At 37.1% G+C, this 12,602-nt stretch overlaps 1 protein-coding gene across 1 annotated transcript in view; it reads right to left on the bottom strand.

The window, feature by feature from the left end:
- The window catches only part of WDR70 (WD repeat domain 70), a 153,257-nt gene that overhangs the window by 8,268 nt on the left and 132,387 nt on the right, over nt 1-12,602 (bottom strand). Inside the window, exons 14-17 of the mRNA XM_048930753.1 lie at nt 12,382-12,482; nt 10,564-10,643; nt 7,788-7,904; nt 6,144-6,306 (exon numbers count right to left, since the gene is read on the bottom strand). Of these exons, the coding sequence (XP_048786710.1) occupies nt 6,144-6,306; nt 7,788-7,904; nt 10,564-10,643; nt 12,382-12,482 (461 nt within the window). The remainder of the gene's footprint in view (nt 1-6,143; nt 6,307-7,787; nt 7,905-10,563; nt 10,644-12,381; nt 12,483-12,602) is intronic.

The following is a 12,602-nucleotide window of genomic DNA, read 5'->3' as shown; positions in this document are numbered from 1 at the left end:
CCTTCCTTTTATCACAACAATCAAAAGAAAGGTACCCAAACTTAGGTAACTAAAGGTACCAGAACTGAGATGTCTGTTAGTAAGACACAATTAATCAAATGCAAATCAATCATTTCTGACCATGAAATTTCAACACTCACAATTTTTATCATAAACTTCTACTCAAGAAGAATTACACAACTTGTGAAATGAACATCAGAAGCTATGCAATTTCTGTGATGGAAGAGGCCCTGTGAATAGTTACAGATGTCAGGAAACATCAGTAAGGTACTCAGAATCCAATAAAAATGTGGCCAAGGGGGGAGACTGTAGCATAATCCAGCGGTAACTGTCTCAAGAAAATATATATGGAGGAAATCAAGTCTGCTTGTTATCTCATTTTCAGAAATTAGCATGAAATGGCTGTAGCCTCACCTCAGCTGTAATGGAAGCCATTCAACCTCCACAAGTTTTACAGCAGCAACTGGGATACTTATAACACCTGACTGACTTAAAGGTGTAAGCACAGAAAACACTCTTTCTTACACAATTATCAATACTGACTATTTAATTTAAACACACATTGTTTTGATTACTAATTGTAGTGGAGATTGCCATTGTATAGGAGCTTGCTGCATGATTAGTATTTATATGAAAATTATCAAAACAGGTATACTACTTCAAAATGTTTGCATTTCTGAGAAATAGATAATATTTTGGAAAGCTGTGCTCTTTTTCTCCATCAACTCTCTTATCAATTTCATTTGTCTTTGTCCCTGAGAACTACAAAATCAAACACAGCCTAGGTTGGAAAGGACCTCAAAACATAAGGTTCAACATTTTCTGGGAAAAGCAAGCCTAGATGAGATTATTTAGCAGCCAGTCCTATCACATTTTGAAAACCTCCTTTGATGGGGATTCTACCATGTCTCTTCTTCATCTTCAGGAAGTCATAGTCACCAGAATAGAGTCCTGATGACTCAGAAGGGCAAGCTATTCATTTTCGTAACAGGCAAAAGGAAGTTCTGGGTAAACCACAGGTCAGTCTACTTAACTTTTCACCCTGAGAAAGCTATGAAACAAATCCTCATGGAAGACGTTTCTAGGTGCAAGAAGACAATAAGGTGATAAGGAGCAGCCAGCACAGATTTAGCAAAGCACACTGTCCCTGACTATCTTAACAGAGATAGTCATAAGAGATTCCATAAAATTCCTCTTTATTCAGCATTTGTGAAATGACATCTGAATTCGCATAGCTACTTATGGGCTCTATAGTATAGTATAAGAGACGGGGTGGCCATCAGACTGGTTACAATGGAAATATACTATCAAGACAGTTAGGGGATTGGAGTATACTGTACATGAGAAGAATCTGAGCAAAGTGTGTCTTCAGCACAGAAGGCTAAAAAGGTATTCCACTGCTACCTACAACTACATCGCAACATCATGAGAGGCTACAGAGAAGATGGAGTTAGAATCTTCTTAAAGCTGCAGCTATAAGACAAGGGACAACAGAACATGTGGAACATAGAAGATATTAGTTAGATAGAAGTAATTTTATTTTCTTTTACTATGAGGGTGGTCAAACTCTAGAACAAACTGCCCAGAAAGGTTGCTGAACCTCTCTCCATGAGGATATTCAATCTCAACTGCAATCGTTCTTGAGAAACCTGATCTAATTGGACCTGAATAACCTAATCTAAGAGAAAGCTTTAAGTAGGAGGCTGGTCTACATGATCTCCAGAGGTCCCTTCCTACCTACATTATTCTATGACAATGGAATTCCAAGACTGTCAGAAGAAACTAGTATCTCATACACCGATAAAGGCATTCCTATTGTCAGTTACATCAAAGGGCTGTAATCAAAAAGAGGAAAACAAAGACCATTCCTAGTAGATTTGTTCCTAGACTCCTAGACTCCTCTTTACTTCACTTTTTTGCAATGTGTTCAACTATGCAGAAAGTTAAAAAAAAATAATAATAATAATCCAGGGTTCACAGAGACCTCTCTAGAGTCACTACAATCCCTCAGGTTATGTGTTGTCTTACTTGCTTTTTACAGATGCTGTAAAAGTAGCTCATTGACATCTGTGATTCACAAAGTTGCAGTTTAAAAAAATACTGCTATAGCTAAACCAGCTGGAAAAGACAATTACATACAACAGCATGTGACTTCTGTCACAGTAACTTTTACAATTAGAGTTTATTTTGCACTGAAACAAATTTAAAGACTTTCAAGTGTACGTGGAAAACAGAATCATGTCAAACAGGCTACTTTCAGACAGGCAAGAACCTTCAAGCATCAGGCACCTTTGTATTCCTTACCTCAAGAAGTAGTTAGACTCTTCTCAGTGACTTCTCTCTTTTGGAGGTTAACAACCTCCAAAAAAGATTTAGCTTAAACATACCAACGTGTCAGCAAAATCACTGTTCTAAAACATTCTGTTCAGTCCTGCTTTTGCAGTTAAGGATACTACAAGACCCACAATATGACTAACACTTCACATACTCATAATACTACTTAGAAAAAACAGTAAATACAGTGCAGCTAGATTGTTCCCTTTTGCCTATGGCAAACAGCAATGACAAAGACAGCCAAATAGAGCAACAACTCTGTAATGTAAGATGGTTTCTAAGAACTGTGGTCTATGTTCATGCAGAGGCAAATTTCACCCTGATCTTCCCTACAGTACAGAAGAAAGATACATCTGGGCCTGATTAGCCCCTCAGCTACAATGCTTAGTAATGCATACTGATCCTTCAGAGGGACATCTGAAGTCCTTACAGTATCTCTGTACAGCTGTGTTAAAACAAACAGCTCACAAAGAATGTAATTTTCAAACATTTACAACTGATGCCTCAAGTTCTTTTCCTGTAGTTCCTTAGTTGAAATCTTCAATCTGTTTTTCCTTTCCTTTCACTCCAATGGAAAAACTCATGCCAAGGTCTCAACAAGCTTTTTCCCAAAAAATCTCAGGGTTTTTTAAAATTTTGTTTTGTTTTTTTGTTTTACTTTTTTTTTTTTTTTAATTGTTCCATCCAGACTTTTCCTGCTGTTGTTCTCATCTCTTTTGACACTTAATTCACATTGGCCTTCTGTGATATGTCATCTTCTAATTTTTGTACTTTCTATTATTCTTTAGCATTATCCTCTCAGCAGCATGTGTTATTTTCACCCACCCTTTTGCCATTCACGTATTTTCTCTCCTTTTCTGGCACAAATTATAAGACAAACAGAAAAGCCATGCTAATAATAAGAAGCTTGAAAATAAATTCAATTGATAAATAAAGCAAATATTTGGCTTCAAGAACAGATTAGGCACCTTTAAAAAGAAGGATTTTTTTTCATACAATGTATACACTAACAGCAAAAGTTATGCCATAGGTATTAAACAAATTTTCTAAAGTGAAAACACAAAGAAATTAATTGGCTTAAAATGTTCTCTGGATCAGAATGACCTAATCACTTACAATTCTGACCAGATGAACTCTTAACTTAGGCATCACAATCAGGCAGCTATAAAAACTTATCAGTAAGAAAATGAATGTTTCTTAGTCTTCTTTGACTAACATTACTTTGTAGCAAGCTCTAAAGAAAACAAATATCTATTCCTTAGACATCTTCCTAAGAAGGAAAATTGAAGACTGTAGGCAAATAACCATCTATGAGACAGCAAAAACAAAGGACTTATCAAACAAGAGTTATCTGAGATGAATATTTTTACACCACACTTAAATTAAAGTTAACACAGAAATGTGGAAAAACTGATAGCAAAGAAATAAATTAGTGAAAAGAATAAACACCACTGAAAAAATGAAACACATTGATGTGTTTCCAAGGTCTCCAGGCAGCACGTCATTTTAAATACACATCAGAATATCACCTTTCGTAACTCTCAGATGTATCCTATCCTATAAGAGAAGCACTAGTCCTAACTAAAGGAGAGAGTTTCTCTAAGTTTGTATACTGCTTACTATTATGAGCCCTGATTTTAAAAGAGTCTCTAGGGAAAAACAATATTTTGTGATAATTTACATCGATTACTGGTACTTTAATAAAATACATATCTGTTAAGAAGGTCTGTAAAATGCTTTATACCAGGTAAATCTGCACTACCTATAAAGTCACATATTGGATGCAATATAATGCAGCCCTCTGTATTATGCATGCATGCAGGTAAGCAGCTAATGAATCTATGACTGTCAATGGTCTGCAGCTGCTAACATAGAGCTCCATTTCTGAAAGTTAAGGACATAAAACAATTGTAAAGCTTTTGCATTTCATTGTCATAACTGTATATAAATAATAATAAATAGTAATAAAAAAAAGTAATAAGAATGAAGGTTTAAAAAGCTCATTGCATGGAGTATATCTTGAAGTCAAGATTCTGAAGCAAGGATAGCAGCAATTTCCTTGGCATGAGATTTATCAACTGACAAAACTGACAAGGCAGCATGCTGCTGGCTGCAGCCCAACTCCCCCACATACGTATCACCTTCTGGTGTGTAAGTTAATAGCAGTCTGGACTTGCATCCTCCCTACTTCTCAGCCAGCTCTCTTCTTCCCCTGCAGCTACATCTTTTAACAAGAAACCATAATGAGATCCACCCACCTGACACAGTAAGCCTCCTGTAATACAGCTATGTTTTAAAACTTTCATGCCTGCTACGTTGCAGGTGTTGGAGGTGAAACTCAATCTACAGTCAATGAAGTTGGTTAGCCAAAAATACAATGAGGTATCTACCTGATCAAATAAATGACTGTGTTTACTGCTGAGAACAAACAGTTGCACATTCTAAATAAAAACAGGTACCCACACATTCAAAGTAAACTTCATCCTTAGGAAACATGTACCATCAAGCAATTAAAAATCAACAGTTGGCACTACAACTGTTACAGAATTAGCCTGTCAAACGTTTCTTTCTTTGACTTCATACAAGGATGGTATTATAGAATGCACTGATTTGATGTACTTCAGAACAACACCATACTTATTAATTATTTAGTCAAAGTCAGAGTGAGTACTTATGTTCTCAAAAAGTATTTTTGCAAAAAGTATTAAGGGTCAAGTTAGGAAATAAGTGTCTCTGCTAGAAAGAGCTATGCTTCTTATTACATTCCAAGTTTTTGGAAATGTAATTTTCATTAAGGAGCTACAGAAGTAGTAAGAAAAGTACAGTAAGTAAAGTACAAATGAAAATACTTCCTAGGAGATAAAACAATGGGCTGCTAGTAAAAAAAATCCAATCTGTTACCAGCTCTGCCTGTTTTGTGAAGCCTATTTCATCTTTCCACAACTTTTCCTTATTAATTTTGAAGATACTACTAATACTAGGCAGATTACTTTGTGAAAAAAAAAAACAACCAAAAACAAACAACAGCAGTGACAATAACAAAACGTTAAAATATTTGTAATTTGTAAGTGGCATTTTCTACTCCTTAGTATCAAATACATTTATTTACTGAGTATTTTTATACTTCCAAAATTTTATTTTTTAATGGTTTGAATTGTACTAATTCTTAGAAAATAAATAAATACATGATAGAAATCACTAAGGAAGAATATTGCAGTTTTCAGTGTAAAGAGGACAAGGATCACCCTCACATATGCAGTTTAAATTGAGTGCAATTCTCAGTGCAATTTTTAATACTTCTGTACCTCTAAGACCAAATTAATCCAAGCAGTAGGCAGGTCCCAATGCATGAAAAATCCAAGTAATCAATAACACCTAAGAAACTGTTTAAACTACACTGTCATACCACCAAGCAAATATTTCTGAAGGTTTAATCTTAGACTCTGTCAGGGCCAGAGGGAAACCACTATGCCGGACTCCGTCAGTGGAACAGTAACTTACCAAAAGGCATATTATCTTTCAAAATCAGTTTCTGATGTTTACTTCTAGAAGACTAGTGAATTCAGAAAGCTTTAAGACTATTTCCTAGCACTGACAGGCAAATTTTAAAAATGAAAATATCAAATTCTATTAGTTTAAACTCATGAAAGCTCTTATTTACATGTAAGAGCATGATATAGTCTTGGTTTATCTATTAATGACAATAAGTCAGAAAAGGCAAAGTATACTGTTAAAAATGTGTCTTCTATTTTTACTGAAGTCCCACTGGCCTCCAGAAATATTACTTGTACTTTTAATTGCTTCCTTACTTAGCGTATGCTGGAGCAACCCAGTATGGATTCTCCTCTGCTTCCTTTGCATGACGTAAAATAGCCTCCCGAGGATTGCTATCATCTGTCTTATCCAGTGCAATATTCTTGACTATGTACGACGACAAGGTACCTCCATGAGTTCCAACACGGCCACCTCGACCTATGGAAATAAAAAAAGAGAAATTAATATTTTATAGAAAAACATTCAAGAAGTAGATAAACATATAATGTCTGCAACAGTGATCTGATATGAAGAAGCCAGGTAAGATGACAGAAGGAGCTTAATTTAGGACTTGCTCACTTAAATATTTTACTGATTACACAAAGTAAGTAACTGTGGTTATTAATTTATTTTAGGTAAGTACTCCAATCAAAGAGCAATACCTTACAGTACTGGACACCCATACAGTAGTCTTACTTATTGTAACACCTAAACGTTTCTTGAACACCTCCAGAGATGGCGACTCCATTACCTCCCTGGGGAGCCTGTTCCAGTGCCTGACCACTCTTTTACATAAGATGTTTTTCCTAACATCCAACCTGAATCTCCTCTGCTGCAATTTGACACCATTCCCTCTATTTGAATTGCTAGTTACGCAGAAGAAGCCGACACCCACTTCACCACAACATCTCAGGTAGCTGTAGAGAGGGATAAGGTCTCCCCTGAGCCTCCTCCAGATTAAATAATTCCAGTTTCCTCAGCTGCTCCTCACAAGACTTGCACTCCAGACCTCCTATCAGCTTCACCGCCCTTCTCTGAACATGCTCCAGAGCCTCTATGCCTTTCTTGAGGAGCCTCTGAACTGAGCACATTTGTCAAGGTGTAGCTGAGTACAGAGGGATGATCACTTCTCTGTTCCTGCTAGCAACACTATTTCTGATATAAGCCAAGATGCCATTGGTCATCTTAGCCACCTGGGCATGCTGCTGGCTCATGTTCAGCTGAGCATCAATCAATACTCCCAGGTCCATTTCCTCTACACAGTCTTCTCAAGCCTGTAGCTCTGTCTGGGGTTATTGCAGTTGAAGTGGAGGTTCCAGCACTTAGTCTTGTTGAACCTCATCCCATTGGCCTCAGTCCAGCCATCCAATCTGTCCAGATCCCTCTGTAGGACCTCACTACCCCTAGGCTGATCGACACTTCCTGTTAACTTGGCGTTACCTGCAAAATTACTGAGGGTGCACTCAATGCCCTCATCCAAGTCATCAATAAAGATATTAAAGAGGACCACCGACCCCTGGGGAACACCATTCATGACCGTCTCCAGCTGGATGTAGCTCCATTCACTACCACTCTCTGGGCCCTGCCTTCCAGCCAGCTCCTTATCCAGCCAAGAGAGTATCTATCCAAGCCACGGGCTGCCAGCTTCTGGAGAATACTGTGGGAGGCAGTGTCAAAGGCCTTGCTGAAGTCTAGGTAGACTACATCAGCAGCTTTTCCCTCATCCACCAGGCGGGTCGCTTGATAACAGAAGCAGATCAGATTGGTTAAGTAGGACCTACCTTTCATGAACCAATAGTGGCTAGGACTGATTCCCAAGTTGTTTTGCAAATGCTATGTGATCTCACTCAAGAAACTCAGAACTCAAACAAGACAGCTCTTTGGCATAGAACAGTGTGAAGTGATTATGTGTAGATTACCTGGTCCTGCTACTGGAGGTTCTGGTTTGTGAGATTTCATTGGGTCCAACCTATCCTTCTCCAGCTGCTTCCTGGTGCTTCGCTGTCGTGGTTCACGGAACATTGGAAGTGCATGAGCTGAAAAGTCAAAGTTTAAAGAACGAAAAATCTTAGAAATTCCATTATTTTTTTATCATCTTAATAAGATGGTACAGACTATGATTTGCCCGTACAACATGAAAGGTGGCAGAAGCAGTCTCCCAAGCAATGAGTTGCATTCTGGAGGGCTTTTTCACTCTAAATTTTGAATTTTTCAAACAGGGAAGTAGCCAAATTTCCAGGGTGCCTTCAGGCACCAGTATTTCATGTGAAATACTGATTGCATCGTTCATGTATACATGATTTATTCCTCTGACATTCAGTTCACAACGTTAGCATTGTGACCATTTGGTTGCCTTTTTTTCTGAACTTTCAATTTTTCTACATGTTTCCAGTAATCCAGCAGCATGAAAACTCTAGATGAACTTTTGGATCTGAGAAAGAAAAGGAATCCCCTCAATGAACCATGATGTTTCTGCATACAAAATCATGCTCATTTTTTTCTTAAATTACAGCACTAATCAAGGTTGGAAGAATACCTGAGAGTTTGGATGAATTATCATGATTTCAAAAATTCTCTTTCTTCAGAAAATTGCAACATCTTCAATTCCTGTACTTTACGTGTATGCTATTTCAGTCTGCTCAGAAAAACTACACTCAGTAGCAGAAGAGGAATACCATGTCAAGGGACATAGTTTTCTCATGGTGAGGCTTAGCTTTCACACTCCAGTGTGCGTATAGCTGGTGTTTCCCAAAATGCGGGAAATTGTGTTGGGGTCAAAAGACTCAAAGAAGATAAAAACCAACCAAACAAAATCTTAAATGGAGGGAAATTAGCTCTATAATAATACAAAAAGGAAAGCAGCATCCAGAGATCTATCAGATTGTTAGCTCCCTCTTTTCCAGTTTACTTCTGGAAGACTGCTAAATTTATTCGACAATGAAAAGTCAGTCATATGAAACAGGAGTAGAACTTTGGGAATAATCTTCAGGGGTCTTTTTTACAGGTTTCATGATGGTTAACAGCAAATTGTTTCTGGCATTTCAAAGCAATGTATTTGATTGGTTTGCATAGAGCATCTGAGGAGTCAAGTCTGTCCAAGGGAAACTCAAGCTGCATATTCCCACATTTTAAAAGTAATACACAATTCTCCAAAAACGTTCTTGCTTTTTAAACAGGTAGTTTTGGCAATTCGGAGATTAAGAAGCAGCTACAATTAAAAATAAACAAACAACAAAACACGAGGAGGAAAATGCAGTTAGTTCACTTTGGAAGGGATTTCTGAGATGGCAAGTTCTTCCCAGTTCCACCTGTAAGCTCAGAAGAAACACATATAACCTCTGAAAAGTTTCACTAATATACAACAAATATAATAATACACAAAAAGCAAATTTGTACAACCGGTTCACTAACTGGTCACAAGTATTTTAACTACTTTGTTTTATATGGAAATATCCTTACATAATTTCAAAATGATGTGGAAGATTCACAAGTGCTATTGAATTTTAAGCAGAATTTAATGGAAAATATATCACTCTACACAATATAAACTGTAACAACAGCACACACACAATTTTTAGAGAAAAGACAGTGCTAATATAATCAAAGCTGGACTAAGGATCAAATGAGAATGGCACTCAGAGGAGACCTACAATCTTGATGAGATGTAACTCTACCCACGGCAGCCCAAGAACTGGAGCTGCACATCTGCAGCAGTGAAGTAAGTAGGAGACAGCTATGGCTGGAAAGTACCTGAAATGGGAATCGAGAACCTAAATGCCTTTGATATGGGCCTGGTCACCAAGACTCCCCATACCTTCTCCTTCTAAATATTGTTTATATTGCTGCCAGCTGTTCAGTAACAGTGGTTTTCTATGAGCAAGATTAGCAGTAAGTAGAGCTGGATCCAAACACCATGGGAATAGAAGAAGAAAATAAGTAGTACAGCAGAGTCATGGGACTGCTGTCACTCCAGTTGAGGAAATACTGCATAGGGTGGTGCTAACAGGGAGGGCCAAAACCGCTCAGACTCCTAATCCCATAGTAAAATTTGCCCTTGGGAAAAAGTAGGTCATTAAAATTTTCACAGTAACAATAACAATTTCTAAGGCCATCAGTGAGTCATATTACAGAAGTGTAACCCCTTAAGCTGGAAAGACATTTTAACTATTTAAAACCCATATGCTACTAGGCAAGTTCCAAATTTTGAAAGATCAATAGGAATTTGCTTAAGAGCAATCCCTCACATCTATGATTTTGCCACTGGTACTTGCTCATGTTACTTGTTCATGTTACCTAGTGGCAACTCACCAATTTACTTATGTAAAACTGAAGATTCAAGAAAGGATGAAAATAATCTTGGATCTTCAGTCCCTTAAGTCCTTTTCTTTTTAATTAAAAAAACAAAACAAAACAAAACAAAATCCTTAAAAAAGGTCACTCCAACTTTTTAAGGTAGTTGTCTTTTCAAATGCACCATAATGTAGAATACAACCACCATCTTTACAGGTCATTCCAGATACGTACCATTCCAGATTTGCAGGGCTATAAAAATTTGTATGAAGCACCCAAAGATTAAGGAATGACTGTAGGTTTTTAATAAGGAAAAATACAAAACTAAATCCTAAATCATCTGCAAGTAAAATGATAACTGAGGAGTTAAGGAGGCTTAGATAAAAACATGTATAAATTCCTTACGTGTTATAATGTAATCCTGTGTAAGAGTCTCTGCTTGTCTCTCTTTCCTTTTTGTTTTGACCACACATAATTTTGCTCCCCTGGAAGAAAACATAGAGCAACACAGTTAATATGTTAGTATCAAACAGAAACCATTTTTTATTCAAGCACAACATATTCACTTATTCAACATAATATTATGTTGAATATTATTCACTATTCAACATATTCTTACAACATATTCTCCACTAAATCATATGGCACTTTGAATATTATGACTGTGTATATCTTGGTATGTCCATGAGGATGTGAAGGGGGATAAAAAGATGTAGTTTCTTTTTCCGATCAGTTTACATGACATGTGGAAGTAAGGACAGAAGTCTCCTATCGCACATCACCTGTCTACACTACTTACAGAATGCACACAGAAAGTGCCCCTTTCCAAACACAGACAATAATTTGTTCCTTGTTCCTTTCCTAAGTAGCACAGGTAGTAGTTATCTTATTAGAGGTGTTTGTAACACTATAGTGGGAATACCTGCACAAATCTGATTGCAACAGGACTATTTTAAACTGGTGGTACTTTTCTTATTACTGTTATCTACCAGGAATCAAAAGGGTACAAAATTGTGCTAATATTTTTGTAGCGTGTGTATAAGAGACTTGGGGCTACATCTGGGACAAACATTGTCTGTAGAGAGGTCCAAACAATGATTACATAATTTCCTTCTCTCCTCTAAATTGATAAGAAACAGAAAAATAACACTTCTTTCTGCCAATCTCATATACAAGAATTTAACTTCATACTCAAGAGTCCAGGTCATTGAAGTATCTTAGAATTCTGAACTGCAACAGAGAATGCTTCTGCATGCTAGTGAAAAAAAGATGAGGGCATATAAGAGAACTAAACTCTTTACTGTAATAATAGTCATACCACTCAGAATATATGAAACACACATTTTTCCCCTGCTGATAAGGAAGGAAGTTCTCCAGCCAACCCAGATGGTAAAAGCAAGGTAATTGCTGAAGTATTTATAGACTAGTTAAATACTCTTCTATTCATTCTAGACTGACAAATCACCTTCTGATTAATCACTACCACCTTTCATTAGATGCAGGCAAAATCCACATGTGACAGGAGGGGGTGGTGGAGATGAGGTTTCAAATTAGGCCTTCCACCACTACTTCACATACTCTGAAGTTTAGGCTAATACTTCTTTTTATTGCAAAAATGAAATGAAATATGACATCAGAAGGACTAATCACAGTAAGCAGACTTTCAATAACACCATGTGAGCAGCTTTCAACTGTTCAACTTGAGGTAATGGTCCAGGGGCGTTTTAGGTTGGATAGCTGGAAAAATTTTTCTTCTGAAAGAATGATACTGCTTTGGAACTGGTTGCCCAGGGACGTGGTGGAGTCATCATCTCTGGAGGTGTTCAAGAAACTTGGAGATGCGACACTTAGAGATGTGGTCTAATCAACATGGTGGTGATGAGCTGGTGGCTAGACCTGATGATCTTAAAGGTCTTTTCTAATCTAGATGGTCCTATGATTTTGTGAAATGAAAGGCTGGTTATTCTTACAGCAGATTTCATGCCATTTCAAAACACATGTGTTTGTAAATTCAGGTAGAACTGTCACCATACAGCATCACTAAGATTCTGGAGGAAAATGAACAGCTATTGAAAAGCAAGTTTTTGCTCTTTTTTTCTTCTTTACTGTGACTAAGTAAGTAAAATTCTGCAAAACAAACACTTCTCATCTCCTAATATAATCACAGAATCAGCTAAATCCAAGGGAATAAGGAGTTCTCAACTGTTAATTACTATTACATACCTCTGGCTTTTAACAGGATCATAGTATACTTTTGCCAGTCCGTTGCCTGTACCAACCATGATCTGGTTCAGCTTTGGATGCCAAAGGCAACGCACAACACTCTGAAATAAAGCAATTAATATGTTAATTGCCAGTCATTCACTTAGATTTTAGCACTGATACTCATATGGTCAAACAGCTGATCCTATATTGTGGTAAAAACAAACTTGAATACATGAATG

This window comes from Lagopus muta, chromosome Z (assembly GCF_023343835.1).
Source record: "Lagopus muta isolate bLagMut1 chromosome Z, bLagMut1 primary, whole genome shotgun sequence".
In the NCBI taxonomy this organism is placed as follows: Eukaryota; Metazoa; Chordata; class Aves; order Galliformes; family Phasianidae; genus Lagopus; species Lagopus muta.
Note: the sequence above shows the minus strand (reverse complement) of the source record. Positions and strands in the feature narration are given on the sequence as shown.